Source organism: Canis aureus, chromosome 16 (assembly GCF_053574225.1).
Source record: "Canis aureus isolate CA01 chromosome 16, VMU_Caureus_v.1.0, whole genome shotgun sequence".
In the NCBI taxonomy this organism is placed as follows: Eukaryota; Metazoa; Chordata; class Mammalia; order Carnivora; family Canidae; genus Canis; species Canis aureus.
In genome coordinates, this window is record NC_135626.1 from 63,263,856 (window position 1) to 63,288,650 (window position 24,795).

Here is a 24,795-nt window from a genome sequence, read left to right on the forward strand (position 1 = left end):
GGGACCCATCGTGCCCGAGGAAGGTGGGGCCCTGACAGATCCGGAGTCGACTCGGGGTCGGAGTTCCAGGCCGTGGCACCTGGTACGTGTGTCACAATCCAGCGTCACTCATCACACCTGTAACCGGGATAATCCCAATTCAGATGGAAAGAGCACCAGGAGGACACAGATGTCAGGACAGGATCATGTGGAGTATGGGACGGGGAACTTAACGCAAGCTGATACGCTCTTACATCAACGGGAAAAGAAAAGTTTCAGCAGAGGAATAAGATAAGGAAAACCAAGATGGAAATGTTAGATCTGAAGTCCCATGGAGGGTCCAGGGCAGCACCGGGGGTACGAAGCCCAAGAGCCTGCAGACGGACACAGAGGAACCAGACTGAAGAAAGTCCCAGAGCTACAGGGGCCCGTGGGAGACCAACAGGACAGCCAGCATTTCACCCCTGCGGGCCTGCGTGGGAACAGAGCTTGGAGTATAGAAAACACCTGCAGAAGCAATAGCTGGAAACTCCCTAAATTTGGCAAACTCAACGCCAAACAGGATGATCTGAGGAAGTGCGTGTCCAGACACATCACCTGAGATTTGTGACCCAAGCGACAGACTCAGCCCCTGGCTCTTCGGGGACGGTGGTGCGGACGGAACCGGAACCGCAGAGGACCTCTCGGAAGGAAGTGGCACAGCCAGCTCAAGGGCTGAACGCCGGGACGTCGGCTCCTCCCTTCCCACCAGCGAATACGCCCCTTCCGGGTGAAGGGAAACCAGAGAACTCTCGGCAGCACACCTGCCCTGAGAGCGGATGTCGGAGCACCTGGACCTCCAGGGCCGATGTCTGGCCGATCACCACAGACTCACATCTTTCCTCTTGAGGTTTTTTTTTTTTTTTTTAAAAGATTTTATTTATTCATGAGAGACACAGAGAGAGAGAGAGAGAGGCAGAGACACAGGCAGAGGGAGCAGCAGGCCCCCTGCAGGGAGCCTGACGCAGGACTCGATCCCAGGACTCCAGATCACGCCCTGGGCCGAAGGCAGGCATCCAACCACTGAGCCACCCAGGCGCTCCATCCTCTCGAGGTTTTAAAACTACGTTTCACAGTCCAGAGCAAAAACGGTCATCCTGCCCGAAGTGGTTCTTGACAAGGGAGGTGGCACTGGCGACAGCAGGTGCAGGGATGAGGCCCGAGTGGCAGAAGGATTGCCGCCTTCCACTGCTGGCCATGCAGCGTGGGGGGAGCTGGCTGTGGTCCCTGCAGCCGCCGAGGGCCTGCACACCGGTGACCCACGGGCAGGAAAGAAGTGGCCGAGGGACATACACGGGCAGGAAGCGGCCGTGCACACTCAATGCGACAAGTGCAAGTGTGGGTGGTGTGACCGATGGGCGTATCAGTTATAAAAACACCAGCAAGGGGATCCCTGGGTGGCGCAGTGGTTTGGCGCCTGCCTTTGGCCCAGGGCGCAATCCTGGAGACCCAGGATCGAGTCCCACATCGGGCTCCCAGTGCATGGAGCCTGCTTCTCCCTCTGCCTATGTCTCTGCCTCCCTCTCTCTCTCTGTAACTATCATAAATAAATAAAAATTAAAAAAAAAAAAAAAAAAAGGGATGCCTGGGTGGCGCAGCAGTTTGGCGCCTGCCTTTGGCCCAGGGCGCGATCCTGGAGACCCAGGATCGAGTCCCACATCGGGCTCCCAGTGCATGGAGCCTGCTTCTCCCTCTGCCTATGTCTCTGCCTCTCTCTCTCTGTGTGTGACTATCATAAATAAATAAAAATTAAAAAAAAAATAATAAATAATAAAAAATAAAAACACCAGCAAAATGAACTTCGGAAGCTGCCCCATGTGCCGCCTATAGGATATTCACCTCAAGGGCGGGAGAGGCAGGTCAAGAGGGAACGGACCGCAGAGACACACGGAACAGACGCTAGCCACAGGAAGTCAAGTGGCGTGACCAGCAGCATGGAGTGGATGGACCTGGCCCCAGAGGGCGGCCGGGAAGACAGGACCATTCCGTCAGCACAGGAGGGCCTGTCCCCCGTACAGACACCGCGGTCCTAGGGCTGGACGCATCCAACAACAAAGCGTCACAACCCATCAACCCAAACTGACAGCACCACGATAAAAAACAAAGCTCTGCGTTACAGCAGTAGAAGAAAGGAACCTCCTCACTCTGACTCGCCTCCCTGGAAAACCCCGGGCAGGTATTAGAGTGAAACGCTGCCAAGCTTCCCCCGGGATCAGGGACAGCCCAGTGATGATCAGCGTCCCACGGGAGACCCCGCCAGGAAAAGGAGTAAGAGGGACGGGCTGTGGGAATGCCAGCCCGGGGTGGAGACCAGGTGATCTGGAGGTGGGGGTCCTGCTCCCCCTCCCTCCCCATACATCATCCCTGCCTGGCCGGCGTCTGCCCCCTAGTCCCCCAGGTAGACCCTCCGCTGGGCCAGCGCCCCATCCAGGTTGAGGGGGCATCTGTGTGCGGCCGAGCAGGTGGGGGGCAGGGAGGTGCCCACACGGAGGGGTGAGCAGCCTGGCCCAGGGACTCCCGGGCACCGGGAACAGGGACCCGCGGCTGTGATCCTTCCTTGACCTGTGCCTTTGCATTTCCTGCACTTGCTGTAGCGTTTATATTCCAATGAAAACAAAGGCCGCGTCAGTGGGACAGAGCATGCGACAGGAGGAGACGAGGACTCTTACCGGGGGCCTCAGCCGGGCAGTGGACACTGGGCTGAACGTCAGCGTAAGATGAGGACCTCTTTGCAGGATCTAAGACATCTTCTATTTGTTCCTCCAGGGTTTTAAGTTTATCCTTTAGATTTCGTATTTCCGTTTCAAGGACCATAACGTGATCTGCCCCCAAAAAACCCAGTAAATGCACAGGCACACACACGGACGCTCCCATCACCGTCACCTAGGTAGAGGCCCACTCGGGCTGGGGTGGCTGGCTTCCCCGCCCGCCCACCCATAATGCCCCCCCCCCGCCTGCGGCAAGGGCGCTCCCTAAGGAGGCAGACAGGCAGCACCCCCTCACCCCCACGCACTGGCGTCTGTGGGAGTGCACGGCGTCTCACGCGCGGGGCCGTACTGCCTGGGGCCCTCTGCTCACGGCCACTCCTGGGCCACCAGTGGGGCCCCGCTCCGCCACAGCACAGGACACCCCGAGGAGAGGCTCAGCGTCCCCAGCCCCACACTGCCCGCCACTTGAACAGCGCCCAGCAGCTCCCTGGCCAGCGGGCTCCCGGCTGGAAGTGCCAAGGACGCAGCCCTTCGCTCTCCTCGTCCCCAACCAATAAAACGCTGTAACCCCTTTTGTGAACACGGACTCCACGAAACCTCTCTCGGGGAAAGGCTGCTGCCACACATTGATGTGATGTTTTAAAGCAGTTGTTCATTTACAGACTCCAAGTGAGCCCCTTTGGGACCCGTGGAGACCCACGTACCCCCAGCCCCTGCCCCCACCCTCGCCCTCACTCACCAGGAGCCTTCGCAGCTGCCTCTGGATGTGGCCGGGGCTCTTCTGGGCCGCCGGCCTGACCCCCTGACGGGGCAGGAGGAAGAACATGCTCACTCAGAGTCTCCATTTCTTTCCTCATCTCTGAAACAGCCCTTCGTAAGCTTGTGTTTTGCTCCTGGAGCCTCTGGATCTCATTAGACGGAAAACTTTCCTTGGTTTCTTCTTCATGATGCCTTAGGAGCACCTGGCACATACAAAAAAGAAAAGAAAAGAAAACGCTGACAGCTAGGAAGACACCTGTGGCATGCTGCCCATCCAGGGCTGGCCGCATCTGCACTCCCTCCCGTCTGCCCACCCGGCGGCAGGAAACTTCCACCTAAACTGACGGGGACAATGAAAACCTTCCCAGCAGGCGCTGGGAAGATGAGCCTACTGTTTGACAGGCAGCTTCCTTCTCAGCTACAGTGGCAGCTGGTGTGGAAAAGACAGGCAGGCAGAGTGCCCACAGGGAGGGCTGCTGCGTGTGTGTGACGGCGCGTCGCCATGGAAGACCGTCTGGCGGCTCCTCCAAGGGTCAAACACAGAGTGACTCCCGACCCACACTCCGCTCCTGAGCATAAGCCCAAGAGAACCAAAAACAGATGGCCCCGGCAAAACCTGCACACGCGTGTTCACGGCAGCATTTTTCACAGGAGCCAAAATGTGCAAACACAACCATCCACCAATGGATGAATGAATTAAAAAAACGTGGCAAGATGGAGCAATGTTCAGCCATGAAGAGGAGTGAAGCCCTGACACACACGATCCCCCAGGTGAACCGTGAAGACACGCTCCGTGGCCGTCAGAACCTGAGCACAGTTGCAACCACAAACACACTGAGGGAAAGGAAGGAAAATGGGCGTAAAAGCAAAAGAACAGAAAAGAATTTTATTTATCTTTTTAAAAGATCTATTTATTTCAGAGAGAGAGCCAGTGCATGGGGGGGGCGGGGGGAGAAGCAGACGCCCCTGAGCAGGGAGCCCCACGTGGGGACTCAATCCCAGGACCCGGGGTCAGGACCTGAGCCAAACGTAGATGCTCAACCACTGTGTCACCCAGGAGCCCCCAGAAGATAATTTTAGAAGAACCAGAATTTCTGGAGAAACGAGAAAGACATCATTTGAAATAATAAATTCACTGAGGATGGCCTGGGAGCAGACCAGAAGGTGCAGGAAGGAGGGAGAGACGGGAGCATCAACAGGCTCTGCGGAAGAAGTCCTTCAGTTACGACACGCTGACCACAGTACCTTTGGATTGATGAGAACAGAAGACCACAGATGCAAGAAGTCCACCAAACTCAAAGCAAGATAAACACAAAGAAAATCCCACCAAACAGCACGTCATCATCAAATTCCTAAAACAGGGATCCCTGGGTGGCGCAGCGGTTTGGCGCCTGCCTTTGGCCCAGGGCGCGATCCTGGAGACCCGGGATCGAATCCCACGTCGGGCTCCCGGTGCATGGAGCCTGCTTCTCCCTCTGCCTGTGTCTCTGCCTCTCTCTCTCTCTCTCTCTCTCTCTCTGTGACTATCAAAAATAAATAAATAAATAAATAAAAAAACAAAAAAAAAAAAAACCAAATTCCTAAAACAGATCAGAGATAGAAAATGCCCAAAAGCGATGAGAACACAGCACACTCGGCACGCACAGGCACAGATACCAGGTTTCTGCTGACTTCTCATGACAGCCACTGGAATCCATGGGACAGAGGGAGGGTGGGCGTGCGGCGTGCAGGAAGGGGACGCCCCACGGCCCCGCATCCACGCTCAGCGGTGGCGTCCTGAGGAAATGACAGCGACACAGGCTACGGCCCTGAGCACAGGGCTTCACCGCGGCAGGCCCGCTGCTGGCTGTCAACACCAGAAAGTCAGATGAGCTCCAAGAAACGAGGGTCTGCAGACCCACTGGCAGGGAAACACGGCGCCTGAACAAGGGGGGCAGGGAGCGCAGCCCGGCAGACTGCCTGGTCCTGGTCTGAGCCCTAGGAGAGCCCCTGGCACAGACACGGGCCTGCAGGGTCCCCCTGACACACGGACACGGGACTGCAGGACCCTACTCCGTCCGGCATGGACACAGGCCTGTGGGGTCCCCTCCCCACATGGACACGTGCCTGCAGGGTCACCCCACACACACAGACACAGGCCTGCAGGGCCACAGCTGTGCTCACTGTGCGAGGGGGCCGCCGCCCCAGTACCGCCCAGTCTGCAGCCCCCGGTTCCCTGCAGCCCCAGTGGCGCTCCAGCCAGTCGGCGAGCTCCCGGGGACGCATGAGCATAGCCTGCGCACCAGGGTGGCAGGGGCTAGCCGAGCATCTCAGCGGCCGCCCGGAAGGGATGGGCTGTGCGGTGCGACACACAACCATTTACGTTGTGTTTTGAAGAATTACAATGATGTAAAAAACAGTCACTGCACAAGTGGAAAAACCTCCAAATCCGATAGCAAGACCTGACCTGCCCAGAGAGAGCACGTGCCTGGGAACATGGACGAGGTCCACACGGAGAGGCCACCAGAGCCGCAGGACAGCGCCCCGAAGGTCGGCCCCCGGGGAAGGCCGCGGCCTCTGGGAACGTGCGCTGATGAGCCCGCGGTGAGCCTCGTGCTGGGTCACACCCCCCATTCACGCTTTGTGAAGGGGACGCGTGGCACAGACGAAGGCTCCGACGCTCCAGGTAACGAGGCCCACCACTCGTTCAGGTCCACAGAAGCGACAGAGGCTGCACGCGGCAGCGCTTGGGGCCCGACAGGAGCTGAGCGGCCAGACCCAGGACCTTCCACAGGCCGTGCCGCTAAGCTGAAATTGCTGGATTTCTGCGGCGGCCACGCGGTACTTTTCCTTCCAGAAGGAAGCGAGTTTTTTATCTCCCGAACACAGGCCCCAGCTTCCCAACGCTGCCGGCACACCATCCCTGGCTCGCTCTGCACCCGTGCTGCATTCCAGCCCCGACCCCGTGCCGAGGGCTCCCCTGGACACTGCAGGCAGAGGGGCCACCGTCTCCCTGCAAACGCCCACCCCCTTCCTGTGCCCTTCGGGACGTTTCCCACCAAGCCTCCCAGCTGCTCCCGCACGAGGGGCCTGTCGCTGGCCCAGCCCTGCTCAAAGACCTCCTCTGCCGCTTGTGGGGCAGGGACCACCCGTCTCGGGGTCTTCCCTCTTAGTGTGCGACGGAGAGACCGCATCAGCCCCAAGGCCCTGGGCAGCCCAGCCAGCTCCGAGAGTCAGGGTCTCATCTGTGACACGGCGTGGCAATGAAGCCTTGGGGGCACAGCCCCCCCCGCCCCCCCACGCCCTGTGCCGGGAGGGCCTGTGCTTTGCGGGACGGACACGGCAGGATGACCAATACCATCCTTGCCGGAGCTGCATGCACACGACTCGGGCCCGGTGGCAAGACGGCGCGGCAACGGGCACAGTGGGTATTGCTGGCTCATCCTCCTCGTACTTGCCAGGGGCCCACCTAGACCGCTTGGGCAGCCTACCTGGTGACCACTGCATCCTTCCCACATGGCCCATCGCTCACCTGCCAGTGGGTCCTTGCCCCACGGCACAGAGGGACCCGCAGGGCTTAGGGGTCGTCCTCCCACTGTGTCAACCAGTGCACAGCATCCTCCTGTTGATCCTGGCTCTGAGGCCCCACGTCTCTGACCACCTTGCGGTGTGGCCTGCTGCATCCCCCTCACCCTGGCTCCGGGCCCCAAGGCCAGGCCCCCCACAGGATCCAAGGTGTGCACATGAATGGGCAGGAGCGGGGTGACTTCCCAGCATGGTGGGCGGGGTATGACCTTCATGTGACTCCCAGGACAGCCCTGCCTCGCACACCAACGGCAGGGTGAGCACCAGCACGCAGGGCGCAGCCAGAGGCCCAGGGCCACTTCCCCTCTGCAGCGGGCATGTGAGCCGTGCGTGCTCTCCTCTCTGCAGCCTGGCTACTGTGCGCGCTGGTGCAAGCAGGCCCGTGGACGGTCGCCGGCCTCCAGTCGCCCTTCCCGCCCCCCAGGCTAATGACAGACGGCTGAGGGGACAGGCTGCTGGAAAGATCCTCGGGCGGATCCCAGTAGCTCTGTTCTCCCGAACAACCGGCTGAGTGACTTTTCGTAGAAGGACAGAAAGGCAGAGGAAGCAGGACAGTGCTGACACACCACCTGGCACTGTCCCAGAAGGCGCCTCTCCCGTGGCTTCCCTTGGGGGCCGTGAGGTGGACGCATGCTGGGCTGCGGCTTCCTGGGATGCTGCCTGTGGGCCACATGCCTCACACTGGATGCCGACGCTCCCTCAGAGACTCTGCGGAGAACCTTCCCACCCCTGCCAGCCTCCAGTGCTCACCTGCTCCCCTCGGTGCCCCCTCTGGGGCCACGTCGCTCCCCACGCTGCCTTTGCCGGCACCTGGCCTGCTCCCCATGTCCCCGTGCTGTTCTGTGCATAAGGACGCCAGTCATACCGGACGAGGGCCCACCTGCTTCCAGGTGACCTCGTCTGAACCGCCCGCAGCCACAGCGACCCTGTCTCCCCGGAAGGCGGCACCCGGGGGGTTGGCGGCGAGGACCCCGACCTGTCCCTTCGGGGCCACCGTTCAGCTTGTGGGCACCTCATGGTCAGTGTCAGGCTCTGGGCGGCTCTCCATCAGTGAAGGGATCTTGTGAGGAGGAAACGACCATGGCTGCATGTCGGTGCCTCAGATGCCACGTGTGAAGACGTGTGTTTTTGGGATAAACTCCAGCCCCTTAGTCCTGTCCCTCCTGGAGAGACGCGGGCCCCAGTCCAGGAGGGCCCCTGGCTGCTCGTGGATTCCCACCCCATCTGATGGGACGTGCACCCTCCGACATCAGTGCCGAAGCTACCAGGACAAGCATTCTTGACAATTTCTAAAGTGAGTAAGTGATCTGACCCTGTGGCCTGCGGTGGTGCAGGAAGGACACTGGTGCCCCTGCCACCCGCTGACCCCCCACACCCCAGCCTTCCTGCCGCTGGGAGCCTCCGCGCTCACAGGCCGTGTCCTCCCTGGGGCTGTGGCTCCTGCCCCGCCGTCCACACAGACGCCGGGTCAGTGTCCTGGGCTCTGACAATGTCCACAACGACCCAGACGTCATCAAACATTAACTCTGACTCTGCGAGAACTTAACATTCTTGAGGGAAGAAGCAGAGGTCCTGGGCTCCAGGCTGGTTAGGACAAGGCAGGAACATACACCCCGGGTCAGGGCCCACACGCTCTACTCGCTCTACTGACAGGCTGGGCGCCCAAACGTAACTCTCCCAACACCGGTTAGGAGCTGAGCCTACGAACAGGCGGCCACCACAGCGTCTTGGAGGAAACCTTGCCCCACCAGGTCCCTGTGAGAAGCCAGAAGTCAGAACAGCTGCGGGCTTTGGGGGTGACGGGGACCGGTGGGGAGGGGCGTGCCCGCAGGCTGGGCGCCCTGGACACACTCACCTGAGCCGCGCGCTGAAGATCTGTGTGTCTCACTGATGTAAGCAGGAGGCCTGGAAAGATCCTCCTGCACCGCCTCCCGGTCGGCTCCCCGACCTCGTGCGGGCCCTGCCCCCCGACTGAGGACCCCTGCTGTGGGTTCGGAGCCTGGCCCTGCCCCTCCCAAGCTGCCCCACAGGGTCCCTGCATCTGCACCACAGCACCGGCCTCAGCACCAGAACTGAGGGCCAGCAGACAAGGTTCTCGGGCGGCCTGGCACCGGGAGGCACTCGGGCGGCACGCGGTAGTCCCGCCAGGCAGGATCACGGCGCAAGGCAACCCACGCGACAGCAGTGTTACAGTGACTGTCTGGATGGCATGATGTTTGAACGTAGGGTTTTCTGAGGTTTTGAGAGACAAACAAGAGTCTGCGTCCAGAGTTGCTGTGGCCCTCTCGGTGTCAGACTGGCCGAGACACTGGGAGGGGCCGGGGCGGGGAAGGCCAGGGCTGAGGGGAGGCTCGAGGAGTGGGCTGCTGGGGCCCTGGCGTCGCCAGCAGAGGCCCAGCGAGGGCAGCGGCACTGACCTGCACCTCCTTGTCGGGGAGGAGCCCGCGTGTCCTCAGCGCCTCCACGGCCCAGTCCCTCTCCAGGCTCAAGGCCTGCAGCACCACCTCCTGGTCACGCAGCGTCCGCTCGGTCTCCTGCAGCTTGGCAGCAGCCTGGAACACACAGAACACAAGTGGGGCTCAGTTCCCGCCGGGAGGGCTCCCGGGCCACAGCACCAGCCTTGGGGTCCTTCTTGGGGAGCAGATGGCAGGCGCCTGAACGAGCGGCCCGTGTGGCCCAGGACCCCAGCACGGGCACCGAGGGGCACCACTGCCACGATAAACACTAAAATGCTACGGGCGGCTGCGGGCAGGAGAGGGACACGCTTCATTCCTTAATGTTTGCTGCTCAGGGAGGCTCCGCAGTTTCCAACTGGAACGACGACGTGGCGAGAGCCCAGAGCCCTCCTCCCGGCCCACTCGGTGCAGGACGAACCTGACGGGGCTGGGGGTGCAGACCTGATCTCGCGCCTCGGTCAGGGCCTGGATCAGGTCCTCGGACTTGCGGTAGTGGTCCCTCTCCACGCTGTCACAGCGCTGCCGCCAGTCCAGCTCCAGCTGCGTCCGCTCACGCTCCAGGCACCGCTCCCTGTCCGCTGCCGCCGACAGCTGCTGTTTGTACCTGCGGGATGGGACAGCACGGACGTTACCGTGTTGGACGTGACAAGCAGAGCTGTGCTGCAGGCGACGGGGTGAAGGGAGGGCGCCGCCACGTGGCAGTAGGGCCCCTGTGGGCCAGCCCCCGCTCCCCGGGGCTCTGGGGCACATGACATGCTCAGGGGTTGCAGCCGGGAGGAGCCTGTGCAGTGTAGACACCCACGCACGGGCAAGCTCGGGTTCAGAGAGGAGCGGACGGCAGGGACTCCCAGCACCAAGGAAGCCAGTACCATGGAAGGTCAAACTCAGGAAACACAAGAACTGATTCGTAAGAAGAGAGGAGAGGAAAGCCAACAAACTTGAAGAAAAAAAAAGAAGTGATTCCAGCAGAGAAATGTGAGATTTCAGAGCTGCAAGGAGCGAGCACTGGAGAGCGTGGGAATGCGGGCAGAGGGGAGCAGAGAGCTCAGAGCCTCCAGGACACACACAGAGCCCTCCAGAGAGGACCCACATCCATCTAAGAGCAGGTCCAGGGAGATCAGGATGCAAGAGATGAAGGAGGAAAGCCAGCACAACCGGGGGGATGCACATCCTTGGACCAAAGGAGCTCGCGAGCACTAGGCGGGGAGCGGCACAGACGCCATGTGCACTGTGAGCCCCAGCTAGAAAGAGAAGGGTGAGAGATAGCAGTGCCAGAGGGGCGCCGGGCTCCCCGTCGGCCACACGGGGGCAACGCACGCTGGGAGGCTCTGGGTGGCCCCTGCCCGGGTGGCCGGGCTGCGAGCACCACAGGACCCACGCGCCCCAGCACTGCGCCTGGAGGGAGTCTCCTGCTGGCCCTGAGATGCAGCAGCTACACGGTGACCGGTGACTGCAGGGTCAGGGCCTGTGGGCGCCGACGGCTCACAGCCGCTGGGAAGGACTCTGCTGCCAGCCTGAAGCAGCCCGGGAAGAAAGGCAGCTTGGCCGCAACACCATGGTCCCCACCTAGTGAGACCCTCTGTCGGGGACCCAGCTGAGCGAGCCGGACTCCTGAGCACAGAAACGCAGATAATAAATGGGACGTTTGGGCATCCCTGAGTGGCCCAGAGGTTTAGCGCCGCCTTCAGCCCAGGGCCTGATCCTGGAGTCCCGGGATTGAGTCCCATGTTGGGCTCCCCACGTGGAGCCTGCTTTTCTCTCTGCCTCTTTCTCTCTGTCTCTCATGAATAAATAAATTTAAAATCTTAAAAAAAAAAATCCAGGGGAGAAATGATTTGGAATTGAGCATCCTACACCCAGCAACTCAGCACTCCTCCTCAAGAAGGCACACCTGGGGACAACTTCAGACACAAAGGCTCACAGCAGGGGGACGGGGCCTCACAAGCTGGGGAGAGCCCACTTGTTCGTTTTTTAAAAAGACTTATTTATTTATTTATTTATTGAGAAGGAGCAAGTGAGAGAGCTGGGGGAGGGGCAGAGGGAGAAAAAATCCCAAGCAGACTCTGAGACTGAACCCAGAGCCCGATGTGGGGCTCAATCTCACGACCCTGAGGTCATGGCCTGTGCTGAAACCAAGAATCAGCCGCTCAACCAACTGAGCCACCCAGGCGCCCCCGAGTTGTTTATTTTTAAAATGTCCATGGAGGGTCAACACTTTGTTCAATGCCAGGAAATGCCAGCCTGTCCCCTGACCATCACGTGTCCACATGCCCACGCTCCCTGCACTCGGGTCCCAGAGTAGGTTCTCTGTCCACAGAATTAAAGTAGAAACCAGTAACAAAAAGATTTCTGGAAATCTCAAAATGACGGGAAACTTAGCAACACATTTCTAAACAGCCCATGGACCACAGAAGAAATCACAAGGAAAATTAGAAAGTATTTTTAATGAAATAATATCAAAATCTGTGGGACATAGCAAAGTAGTGCTCAAAAGGAAATTCACAGCATGACATGCTTATGTTTGTTAGAAAAGAAGAAAGGTCCAAAAATCATAATTGAGGACCCCATCATTAGAAGCTGTCAAAAGAACATCAAATTAAGGCCAAAGGAAGAGAAGAAAGAAAATAACGAAGATGAGAATAGGTATCAGTGAAAGTAAAATTCCAGAAAACAACTGTGAAAAGTCAATGAAACCAAAGGCGATTTCTTTAAAAAGATTGGTAAAATCAAGAGATCTCCAGCCAGACTGACGGAGAACAGGTCCACACACCTGGGGAGACACGAACACCACCACCAGCTTCGTACCAGTAACGTCAATGACGGCGGGAAATGGGCAAACTCCCCCAAAGACAAAACTGACACAGAAACACAGGAAACCTGCAACACGCACGCAGAGGAGCCAGACGCAATGTGCACCCGGGTGGCTCGGGGCTCGGGGAACTGCGGGGCGCTGGCAGGCCCGGGACAGGATTCAGTCTCGGCTGCGGGGGTGGCTGAGAGGGGTACACGCGGGTCAAGATTCACCAACCATACAGGTGAAGTGAGTGCATCTTCTTATATTTAAACTATTCCCGGAGAGGACACGCTCTTTACCCAAGCACTCACTCCGTCTGATGAGGTGTCAGCAGTCAGACAGGCGACACGAGGGGTGACTGCACACGGGACCAAGCAGCAAGACCGCGGCCTGCCGCCCAGGAAAGGCCTTCTCCGGACTCCCGTCCATCACCCCACCCTGCGAGCTCCTCCTCACCCTTGCTCTCCCTTCTCACGACCAGATGTTTGTTTTCTATTTCCTGTTTCTCATCTTTTTCCCTCGACAGAAGTTTGTTTTCTGTTTCCTGTTTCTCATCTTTTTCCCTCGACAGGATGTGAGGCTGGGGCCTTGGTTCTGTTCCTGTTTGTACCCTGAGCGCCCAGCATGGCACCGGGGCCCCCAGGAGGCGTGCGGGGAGAAGACCCCCGTGGGGAGGAGGTGGGGGCAGTCACCTTCCGACGTCCTGCTGGCACCGGGCCAGATGTGCCTTGAGCTCCCCTGCTTCCTCCTGCAGAGACTGAATCTGAAGGTCCCTGGAGATTATGTCCTTGGACAGCTGAGCAACCTGGGCATCCCAGCCCGACCTCAGAGTCGATGCATCTTCCCGAAGTCTGCACAAAGAAGGGGAGCTGTGTGAATATGGGCGTGTGGCCCCCTCAAGCTTTCTTTTACGTGGCGCCCCCAACACACGCGCAGCCCTCAAAGGAAGTCGACACCAGGGTCTCCTCCACACCCACGTCTCCACATCAGGCAGAGACCTCCTCGCCCAGATTGGGAAACAGTCTTACCCAAGAAGAAATATCCACCCAACCATTCCACCCACCCCAGTGTCCACTAAAGACCTACAACAGGCCACGCCGACGCCGGCTGTTCAGGGGATGGGTGAGCCATGGAGGCCTTGGGGTGGCCACGCCTCGTGCAGCCCCCCACATGGACGTTCGACAGCTTTTTCAAATTCAACAGTAAAATGAGGCCATACAGAACCCTTTCCACCACCCAGTAGAGTCACCGGAGAGAAACTAGAGAAGACACCTAGAGACACAGGCTGGGGAAGCCATAGCACCAGCTGTGCGACGGGCGCTGGGTCCCCCCGCCCGCAGCCCGGGAGGCTGGCTTCCCTGTCATTCCAGGGAGCAGTGCGGATCGCCACCTCAGGGGGGAGCAAGCCCCACCTGGAGGCATCGAGACCTTCGGGCCCAGCTGCCGACCTGTCTGGAAGCAGCACGTCGTAAATGTGGGGTCACAGACGTTCTCAGAGGAGAGAGTCTGTCAAAACAGAGTTCCCAGCATTATTTTTAGCCACAGGAAAAAGACCATTTTTCTTCATATGCTTTCAACAAATTATTTTTAGTACAATTCGTGCAAACTCACCCTGACCCTTACCTAAAATAACATGGCCTGTTCTGAATCACAGAGGGCTGCACGGGGTAGGGAACCTCAGAGCACACCCAGGTACGACACTGTGCAGGTGACAGGAGTGTGGGCCCGCTCCGGGACCACAGGGCGGCCAGGGTGACAAAGTGCAGGCAGGGACCGTTGCCAGGGTGGCACATGTGACCGACATGGCACATGTGACTGACACATGTGACCCTGGAGCCACGTCCCCACAGGTCTGGGCCTCCACTGGCTGCACCGCAGCACCACCAAGTGTCTGACACGATGGGGGGTGAGGGCTCTCCTCAGGCTGCGTTCCCAACCACACGTCACGAAGAGGTTGGCTGGACACAAACACCCGGACCCCGTTCTGGATTCATCACCCATTTGTTAGCAATTCTAAGGGGCAGAGGACCTCGGGGTGGAGGTAACCCATCACTGAGGCTTTTCCTGACTTTCCAGATAGGAAAGAGCAGCTGCAGCCCTAGAGGTCACCTGCCCAGGCCTCAGATAGCATCAGGGCACTTCTGCTTGGACTTCCTGCTGCACTCCCCAACTCTGCTCCTATGAACCCCAAGTGTGGCAGCTCCCTCCCCCACCAGAGAATGGGAGAAGCTGCTGGAACTCAGGAGCTGCATTTGTAGGTCTTCTCAGTTTCCAAAGACACCGACCAAGCCATCTGCCTCCCGCAGGGCTCTGCTTGTGCTCCCAAGTACACTCTAGCTCCTGCTCGAATTTGCTCGGACCAACCCAGCCCAGTACGGTCAGAGCTCTGGAGAGCAGGGTGCTCCCCCTGAGAATCGGGTGTGCTGCTGACCACGGGGCCGCGGGCCACACACGGCTTCTGAGCATGTGGCTGGTCTGAATTGAGAGGTAGCTTCAAAATTTAGCACCCCGAAAATGTAAAATACCTCCCGTAGTAAAATACCTCCTGTAGTAATTCTTTTAGGCAAAATATCATTTAGTTTTTATATGGATTACCTGTTAATGACATGCAACATGATTAATTTCCCTTCTGTCTTTTTGTGCCTTAACTGTGGGCACTGGAAGTGGCCTGTGTGGCTGGTCGTGATCTGTGGTATGTGACACGGTCGGGTTCCCGCAACACCTCGTGGGGCCACGGCCTCTCTACTGTGGCGTTCACGACCCGATGCTCTCAGGTAAATCATCACAAATATGCCCAAAGAAATACCTCAAAATCTGGGCTGTTTTTGTTGCTGGTTTTCTTTTCTTTTTTTTAAAAAAGATGTTATTTATTTTTATTTATTCATGAGAGACACAGAGAAAGAGAGAGGCAGAGACGCAGGCAGAGGGAGAAGCAGGCTCCATGCAGGGAGCCCGATATGGGACTCGATCCCGGGTCTCCAGGATCACGCTCTGGGGTGCAGGGGGCGCTATACCGCTGAGCCACCCGGGCTGCCCTGTTGCTGGCTTTCACACAGCGCGTGTCTTAGTATGAGAAGACACGGGCTGTGATGGTGAGCGCAGGTGGAAGGAGGCCGGCCTGGGGCTGCTACACAAGGAACTTCGTAGATTCCCAACAGCAGCCCAGAGAAGGGCCCACGCGAAGCCCGGAGCTCAGGGTATGACGGGAACACACACGCCCGTTAGACTGTCACTTCTGCTTCTCTAACTACTGTGGCTTGCATCGAACAGATCAAACAAGGCTGTTTGTTCAATCTAAGGAAATCTTCTTGAATAAGCTTTAACTTCCTGGTGCTGCACAGTAAGAGCCATCGTCCCCCTGACGGCAGTATAATTTGGCAGAGCACCCTCTTGGAGCCGGGCACATGTCCCAAACATACAGTAAGTGCTAAGTAAGGTGAACACGAGCCAATGACCGTGTTGACCATCTTAATCATTTTTAGTAAACACAGCTTCTCCAAGGATCACCTCCCCACTGGCAGCCAGGAGCCTGGAGTCCAACTCCAAGTCCATTTCCAGTGGTCCTACATGCATGTGTGTCGGCCTGGACGCTATGCACAGCAGCCTGGTCTACACGTTGGAAAGAAAACTGGGTTTAGTAAGAAAGCAGTTAATGGAGCATCTGCTTGCAAACCAGTCTGGCAGCTCCTCAAATGATCAAACCATCGGATCCACCAATTCCCCTTCTGGATAGATCCCCCCTGAAATTTTAGAGACACCTGAATAGATATTTGCACACTTATGTCCACAGCAGCCAAAAGGTGGACACGACCCAAGTGTCCACGGACAGATGAATGGGGAAAGAGAACGTGGTCCATCCACACCTCAGAGCCCTACTCAGCCGCAGAAAGGAAGGACATCCTGTCACCGGCAACATGGGTGGGCCTGCAAGGCATTATGGTGACAGACACGGGAGGATTCCACTCACAAGAGCGACCTGAGGTCAGCCGTGTCACAGACACCGAGCCCAGACAGGCTTCTGGGAGGTTGGGGGGGATGGGAAGTCAGTCTGGTGGCTGCACAACAACACGAATGTACTTAACGCCAGCAAACTGTGCGCTTTACATGGTTAATGTGGAAGTTATACACTACGTATATTTTCCCACAAATAATCGCATACACTCACACATACGCACACACACACACACTCCTGTGGATAACAGAGGAGACAAAGCACTAGGGAAGACGACCAGAGGGCTGCCGAGATGCCCACCCGCACTCACTGGTCCACGGCGGCATCCTTCTCCTTCAGGGCGTCGGCCCGCCTCCACTCTGCCCTGCGGAGCTGCAGCTCCAGGGTCTCGCAGCGGGCCTGCAGCTCCAGGGCCCGGGCCTCCAGCGCCCGCAGCTGCTCCGCGTGGGCCTCCTTCACAGCCGCCAGTGCCACGTCCCTCTCCCGGGCCAGGTGGTCGAGCTCCTCGTGCCTGCAACAGGTGGGGCAGGGCAGTGTACACACCCCCATCCCGGGTCCCGCACCTCTGACCTCAGCCGCAGCACACCCACCTGCTCACACTCCTCAGGGAGACACTGGCTCAACAGCTCAGATGTCAGGTCCTTGTATGACTCCGGAGCTCAACACCCCCCAGAAGACAACATCCACAACAGGAGCTCTAGTAGAGCCATCCTGCCGCCACCCTGCCGGCTTTCCGACCAGCCCCCAAGAGCAGGGCACAGGCAATGTGCTGCCTCTGCAGCCCAGCAGCATCCCCCGGAACCTGGGGCTCCCCTGTGACTTGGGGCCGTGGGACGCCAGCCGTGCTTCTGTCTTTGCAGGAAATGCCAAGGCTATGAGATGTCCATGGCCAGGACAGATGCTCATCTTGACAGAGCACCAACCTGGCAGGTGTCGTGTGGACAGCTGATGGGCAATGCTCAGGACTTTTTATGCTTTTACTCTAGTTGGTTTCAATAAAAAGTTAAATACACTAAAAAATAAAATTTGGGACACCTGGGTGGCTCAGCGGTAGAGCATCTGACTTTGGCTCAGGGTGTGACCCTGGGGTCCTGGGATCGAGTCCCGCATCAGGCTCCCCACAGGGAGCCTGCTTCTCCCTCTGCCTGTATCTCTGCCTCTCTCTGTGTGTCTCATGAATAAGTAAATAAAATCTTTAAAATATATATATACATAATTGTACACAATTTCATTTATTTATTATTTTTTGAGAGAGACCGGGGTGGGGGGGTAGAGGGAGGGAGAGAAAGTATGTTATTTAGGCTTCACACTAACACAGCCTGATGTGGGGCTTGAACTCACAACCCTGAGATCATGACCTCAACAGAAATCATGTGGGACGCTGAACCGACGGAGTTCTCCAGAAGGCCTTGCGTGGTTTCTTTTAGATCCATCAGCATTTTCAGTGAGATGGTGAAGCCTTATCCAAGCAAGACACATTAGAGTACTTTCCATTCTAATTGCAATTAAGCCTCATCTTATTTATCTTACAACCTGTTCAATATTTACTACCTTCCATTAGCAAAAAAAAAAAAAACACACACACACACACACACAAAACAAAAAACCATGTGCTACTTGCTGTGCTTTCCAGTGTCTGGCAGCATAAGCCTTTCTCCTCCATCAAACCAGGAAAAGTCTGATCGTGACAACGAGGGACGTGAGTTAATTCTGAGCTGCATTGCATGATTGTCGTTTAGTTACTCTCGAAAGGCAAACACCAGACTGCAGGGTGGGAGGCCCGCCTGCTGTCACCTTGGCTCCATTTCTGCCACTGGTGACACCACAGCGTCACCCAGTGTGACCTGAGCGAAGCATCTGCACATGCTCTGAGAACTTGCTCTAATGTGTTTTAAAATGTGTCAAGCGTATTAGCACTAAATTGTCCTAACCGAGACTGCTTTAGTGCATTGTACGAGGCGAGTTCTGTAATTCTCAGCGTCTTGAGGATACTCCTCCAAATATACACAAATTCACCAGGAGTGAAAAACAAAGTGAGGGCAGCCCAGGTGGCTCAGCAGGTGAGCATCTGCCTTCAGCCCAGGGCGTGGTCCCGAGATTGAGTCCCACATCGGGCTCCCTGCAGGGAGCCTGCTTCTCCCTCTACCAGTGTCTCTCATGGATAAATAAATAAAAATCTTTAAAAAAACAAAAACAAAACAAAGTGAGACTTTCTCGCAGAGCAAGCAACCTGACCAAGCTAGTGGTTTCAGGAAGGATGCGGCTTTGGTGGTCTTGTGGACACGTTCCCTAAATGGAAACTAAATCTGCAAGCCTGAGGTTTTAGGGAGAAATGGTAAAGCATCTTGCTGTATACACATCATGCTGATGAACATGCTCTCCGCGTCACAATTCCCCAGTTTTCCCAGCGTCTCAGGATGAGGGGCTTCCCAAGCTGTCACTAAGTACAAGGGCACCCAGCGTGTAACAGTCACGGATTAGGTCTTAGAAAAGCATCTTATCCTCGCTTCTGGAACCTGAGAACATGAACCACCCTGCTGACCGTGTGCAGACCCTGTGACGAGCCAGGCACTGCAGCCCTCTGACCCCCAGAGCTGGAGGAGCTGCTGCGTCACCAGCAGACACGGGACACAAAGACATCCTGGAGGTGAGACCAGCAGGTGGCCCTGGTCATAACTGGAAGGCGTTCAAAGTCTGGAGATGCTGCCGGAGAAGCCGGTGGCCACCCCCACGCAGCCGCTCACCTCAGTCAGGGGGCATTCCTAAAGGGACTGAGTTTATTTAGTTATTGAATTTTACAATATATTATGTCGTTTTGTAAAGTATACAAATAATTATCAGAATTCCTTCGTTTAGAAACGTTTTAGAACATGTACAGCTTTGTGACCCCAGCAAATTTCATTGTTTTTAGTTCATATAAATATATGTATCGTTGTTAGAGGAGACTGATTCCAAATTTATGAAGCAAAAAAAAAAAAAAAAAAAACACATTATAGGAGCACCTGAGTGGCTCAGTCGGGGAAGTAACTGCCTTCAGCTCAGGTCATGATCCCGGGGTCCTGGGGTCGAGCCCCATGTCGGGCTCCCTGCTCAGTGCGGGGTCTGTTTCTCCCTCTTCCTCTGGCCCTCATCCCTACTTGTGCTCGCTCTCTCTCTCTCTCTCTCTCCCTCTCAAATGGATAAATAAAATCTTTAAAAATATGTTATATTCAAATATTAAGTCCTTGAGAAAGTCAGATAGAAATCGGAGGGTAGGCAGGAGAAAAAGGGAAGATGTGATATTTCTGGCAGCTCAGGAAGGGCTGGTTCCTATGCTTTTAAGTCAATGGCAAGGGGTGTTTAGAGTGACTGCAGGGCACCAGGTGGCAATGCAAGTCAGAAATAACTACTCATTTCATTAGCCATCCCGGTCAGACTCTTGATATTTGGCTCAGGTCATGATCTCAGGGTCCTGGGATCGAGCCCACATCCATCAAGCTCCCTGCTCAGGGGAGTCTGCTTCTCCTTCTCCCTCTACCTCTCGCTCCTACTTGTGCTCTCTTTCTCTGTCTCAAATAAATAATTCTTTTTTATTTATGACTGCAGCTAAAGGCAGACATTTAACCATCTGAATCACCCAGGCACTCAATAAATAAATCTTATATTTAAAAAAAAGGGGGGGGGACTGAATGGTTTTACTTCTTTTTTTTCTTTTTTTCTTAAAAAAATTTAGGTAATCTCTACACTCAGTGTGGGGCTTGAACTCATAACCCCAAGACCAAGAGTCATGTGTTCTACTGACTGAGCCAGCCAGGTGCCCCTGACAGTTTTACTTCTTAATGCCAATATTTATAATATGCTAAAAAATCATATTCATTTTCAACGATTTCAGTTTACAAATAAAAACACTTTTAGGGCACCTGGATGGCTGTCAGGGGAGTGTGTGGCTCTTGACTTCGGGGTTGTGAGTTGGAGCCCCACAGGACGGAAACATCACTTAAATAAACTAAAAAAAAAGAAGAAGGCTCTAGAAGAGGACATGAAGAGGAACATTGCTTTTCCAGGGCCAGCCAGATACGGGGTCAACCCCATGACCCCAAGATCATGACCTGAGTGGAAATCAAGAGTCAGACACTTCACCAACTGAGCCACCCAGGAGCCCCTGGTTAACCAGACTTTTAAGCTCAAAAGCTTTAAGACACTGGGGTACCTGGCTGGCTTAGTCGGTGGAGCACATGACTCTTGATCTTGGGGTTGTGAGTTCAAGCCCCACACTGGGTGTACAGGTGACTTAAAACCTTAAGAATGTATATGTATTTTTTGAAAAAGTTTTAACACACTAAAAAGCCTCACTACCACTGAGAATCCTGAACAGATCATGGAAGGAGACCCAAAGCCGTGAGTTGAAAGGCCGGATGGCCGCAGGTCGGGGGGCATCTCTGCCTGGACCTCACCCCGGGGCCGCGAGGCCACGAGCCGGGAACACTCACTTCCTCCTGAAGACCTCTTCTTCCTTCTTCCTGGAGAGCTGCACAGAGTTAAGTTTGCCCTCCAAGTCCTTTATCCTGAAAAGGAGGAAACATTAGCAGAAAAAGCAGACGGGCCCACAGCCAGCCGGCCTGGAGCAAGCCGGGCCAGGCGGAAGCCCCCAGCCCCGAGGCGGCAGTGTGGCTGCGCACCGGGCGTCCTTGGAGGCAGCCAGGTCCCTGAGCTCCTGGTGGCTGTGCTGCAGCTGCTCCTCCAGCCCCGCGTTGGCGGCCTCAGCACCCCGCAGCGACTCTGCGGCCTGGGCGGCAGCTTCCTTCAAGGCCCCGAGCTCCTTGTTCAGCAGTTTCACCTTCCAGAGATAAAGAACTCAAAATGAGGACAGCACTGGGGCTGAACGGAGAGAAGAAAACAACTCGAGAGCAGCACACCGTGAGGGCGTCCTCAAGTCCCCACCTGACCACCACGGCTCCCCGGCTGCACCCACGACGGGGCCGCGTGCATGAGCCTATCGCGGCAACACACAGTCCCGGCTGCTCTGTGACTACTGCTCAGGTACTGGAATCGCACAAGCAGGTGGGGCGTGTAAGACCACGGCCTCAGTCTCCTCGAATGTGAACTGCGGCCCTGACGTCTGCGTGGAGCCCTCCAGGGAGAAGGCTCTTGGGGGTTTGTAGCCGCCTGGCACGCAGAAGGGGGTGGACCAGCGCCCATGCCCTGCGTGTCCCCAGCCCCACCCTCACAGCAGTGCCCACCCGGCTGTGAGCTCAGGGCACGGCCCTGCACGACCCAGCTGCCCTCTCCCCTCGGCTCTCAGAAGTCCTCGAGTGGCCTCCTGAGGGTCGCCGTGGGGCAGCCTGGGCCTGGCCCCTGGCTGGCAGGGGGAGTGTGGTCAGGGGTGCCTGTGCAGAGGGGCCAGGCGGGGGCCTGGCAGGACACAGGCTGGCGCTCCACGACAAGCGGTGCCCTGCAGAGGTGAGGTTGGGCTGCGAGCTGCCCACCCAGCACGCTGACCACGACAATGGCCCGGGATCTTGGGGCCTCGGGCTGGCCTTGTGCTGCCCTTGGACTGTGGCGCTGCAGGAAGGCTGGCGGCCTGCGGGAGGGCCCCCCACCCCGACTGTGAGCGCGGCACTCCCTACTGACATCTGCTGGACGCCCGTGCAGGTGCAAGCCACTGGGGCAGCAGGGCCCCGGCCAGGTGTCCGCCCCTGCTTCCTCCTCCCCTGCTCAACCTCGGGCTCCCTCAAGGCCACCCCCACCCTCCCCACCCATCTCCAGGCTAAAGGTCAGGCATGAGCGCCCTTCGCATGTGCCCTGGCAGCATGGGGCTAGTGCACTAGAGAAGCCATGAGGGGTGGCGAGCACCGTGGCTGGCGCACAGCCGCACATGGCCCTGACCACCTGGCCTGGCCTCTTCTGCTGGAAATGGCGGTCGAGCAGCACCTCCCCAGAGGCCGTTCCAAGTGCTCACAGAGGACACAGGCCTTGGCCAGGGCTGGGTGGAGGTTATCCCGGGTGGGGGCCCTTCCCCAAGGCCGGGTCAAGCACAGCGGGGACACCAGCCCTCCTCCGTCACTCGTGCGAGGAGCCACGTAGTGGTCACGGTGGCAGGCGCTCCTCAGGCATGTCACCCCTGACCCTGGTGCCACAAGGGAGGCCTCTGCGTGAACCCGGCCCTCCCCCCAGGACATGTCCGCAGGGAAGGGAGTAGCCCCCACCCACCTTGAGCTCCTGAGTCAGCACCGCGTTGCTCATGCCGTCAGCCTGCAGGCGGAACCCGTGCTCCCTCTTCTGCATTTCAGACTCGAATTCCAGCTGCAGCTCCTGAAACAAGAGGGCTCTCGGTGAGAGGAGGCGGACGCTGCCACCGCCGGGCGGGCGGGCCGGAGGCCAGCGGGCACACAGGTCCTTGGTGGCGGAGGCGCCACACTCACCCTGGGGACGTGGTCTATGCTGTCTACGTAAACCTGGGGGGCTCTCGCGGCATCCGGGTGCCCCCACAGACGCGATCTGTGTCCTTGCCGGTGGTGCCACTGGGTCCTGCGGGCGCCCACGGGGCCTGTGCACTACTGGGGGCTTGGGACGGAGGCCGCGGTGAGGGGGCAGCACCGCAACAGCTTTCAATAGTTTGGGCTGGGTCTCCCCACGCCATGCACATGCCACGGCGCCCTGCCTGTGTCCTTGCGGGGACGGGCCCTGGAGGCCAGCCCCATCCCACGGCTCTGGGCCCCGGCTCTGCAAGCAGGCAGTCTTCTGAGCTTCACCCCCCAGGCTGACTCCAGAAATTCCATAGGTTATTGTGACGATAAAAGCTCACCAACCAACAGCCTGCTGTTTCTCCTGGAGCGGCTCACCCCCAGCCCCTCCACCTCGGTCCCCCAAGCTCCTCCACGGCGTCCACCTGGGCAGTGGGACCCCTGTCCTGGGCCATGGCTCCCGGAGGCCTCAGCCTCCACACTCCGGCCTGGCTTCTCCGGGGCTACTGCTCAACTGTCTCCCCGGCTGCTCCTCACACTCCCCGCGTGTCCCGGGGCTCCCGCGCCCCCTCCTCTGGGGAGAGCCTCTGCTGCCTGCCACACCCCCCACGGCCTCCCCCTGGGGTTGGAAGCTCTGGCTGGCCCGGACCCACTGGCTCCTGCGGAGCACTCTGGGATGTGAGGCCACCAGCTCGGCCCTGTGCTGGGGCCACCGATCTTGGGGACGTCGGGACGCCTGCTCAGCTTGGGCCCCCATTCTCCCGGCAGCCAGTCCAGCTCCCATCTCCTGGCTCCCCCATCCTGAACTCAGAAGGGAATGGAGGTGGCTAAAGCCGAGCCCCTGGCCCTGGCCAGGCTAGAGCGTGCTCCAGTAACTTCCGGGAGACCCCGCTGAGCCCAGATGGGCAGGCCCCTCCACCTGTGTGTGCGGACGCGAGGGCCCTGCGCCCACACCGCTGAGCAGCGGCGCCGCCGTGTCCGTTCTCCACTCTCTAGGTTTTCCAAGTGCCTCTGAAACACTTCGGCTCCTTGCTCAGGCCTTGCAGGCCGTTTGTTCGAAATCCCCACCCCAGGAAGTGACCGTGCTCGTTCCCTGCCGGTCTGCCCCTTCTTGTTTTCCACCCTGTCTCTGGAAGTGATGGCTACATCGAACATCTCAGCTGATCCTACATGTCTCTTAAACTTCTCCCCAGATTTTCTTTTTTCTCTTCAATCTGAATTTATCTCTTTAAATATATTGTTAACAGTCCCAATTCTTTCTTGTTTTGTGAATGGTCCCTCCTCCTAGCACTCGGTTCCTGGGTTATCTCTGGTGGCGCTAATCACAGGGAGACCCCAAGAGCCCGGAAACTAAGACATGACATGAGGTGAGGCTGGCCCTGCCCCCACCCCACTCCAGGCAGGCTCAAGTTCTCACATGTGGAGAGGGCAGGGGGTCACAGCATCGCCGGCTCGTCTGCAGCTAGACCGGCAGGGCCAACCAGATGCTGGCATGGGCACGTCTGCCGACCGCCCGGCAGCCTCACCCCACAGTGGGGCCTTCAGGGTCACTGGCCCAGGAACCATTTCTTCTCTCAGGGCCACTTTCCCTGCTACTCTTGGCTTCCTTCCCATGCTGTTGGCAAGTCTCAACGTCCCACCATCCTGCCTCAGTTGGATGCACCTATTCAGGAATGAGGCAATAAAAAGCTCACCAGAACGTCACCAAAGTTCAATCACCTGCTGCTATTGGGGAAGGAAAAGGCCGAGCCCAAGATGGAGAGGATGCTTGTAGCTCACGTACCCGAGGCCTTGTTTCTGGGATACCTAAGGAACTCTCACGTATCAACGACAAGAAGACAAATAATCCACCTTCTAAGAGGAGCAGCAAAGGTAAACAGACACTTCACAATAAAGGTGTATCGCTGGCCGAGGAACACCTGAAAGGATGCTTCCACGCTGACCGTCGGGCTAGGAAAGTAAAAGCACAAGGAGACAGCACGACGCGCCCCGGAGAACAGCTGAAATGGGAGAGACAGTGATGCTCGGCCTGACAAGGACGTGGAGCCGCGAGAACCTGCGGCGCGGCCAGGAACGTAACAGTACAAGTGTCTTGGAAAAC

General features: G+C 57.6%; 1 protein-coding gene across 14 annotated transcripts in view; it reads right to left on the reverse strand.

Annotated features, from left to right (window-relative positions):
• The window catches only part of CCDC57 (coiled-coil domain containing 57), a 101,701-nt gene that overhangs the window by 61,157 nt on the left and 15,749 nt on the right, over positions 1-24,795 (reverse strand). For all 14 annotated transcript variants that reach the window (XR_013355063.1, XR_013355062.1, XR_013355061.1 and 11 more), the window contains 9 exons: positions 22,441-22,542; positions 20,910-21,067; positions 20,721-20,795; positions 16,562-16,762; positions 12,992-13,150; positions 9,947-10,109; positions 9,467-9,601; positions 3,466-3,688; positions 2,688-2,840 (listed from right to left, as the gene is read on the reverse strand). Coding sequence is in view for 6 of the 14 variants with exons in the window: in XM_077854688.1 (XP_077710814.1) it covers positions 2,688-2,840; positions 3,466-3,688; positions 9,467-9,601; positions 9,947-10,109; positions 12,992-13,150; positions 16,562-16,762; positions 20,721-20,795; positions 20,910-21,067; positions 22,441-22,542 (1,369 nt within the window). In the remaining 8 variants the exon portion in view is untranslated. The remainder of the gene's footprint in view (positions 1-2,687; positions 2,841-3,465; positions 3,689-9,466; positions 9,602-9,946; positions 10,110-12,991; positions 13,151-16,561; positions 16,763-20,720; positions 20,796-20,909; positions 21,068-22,440; positions 22,543-24,795) is intronic.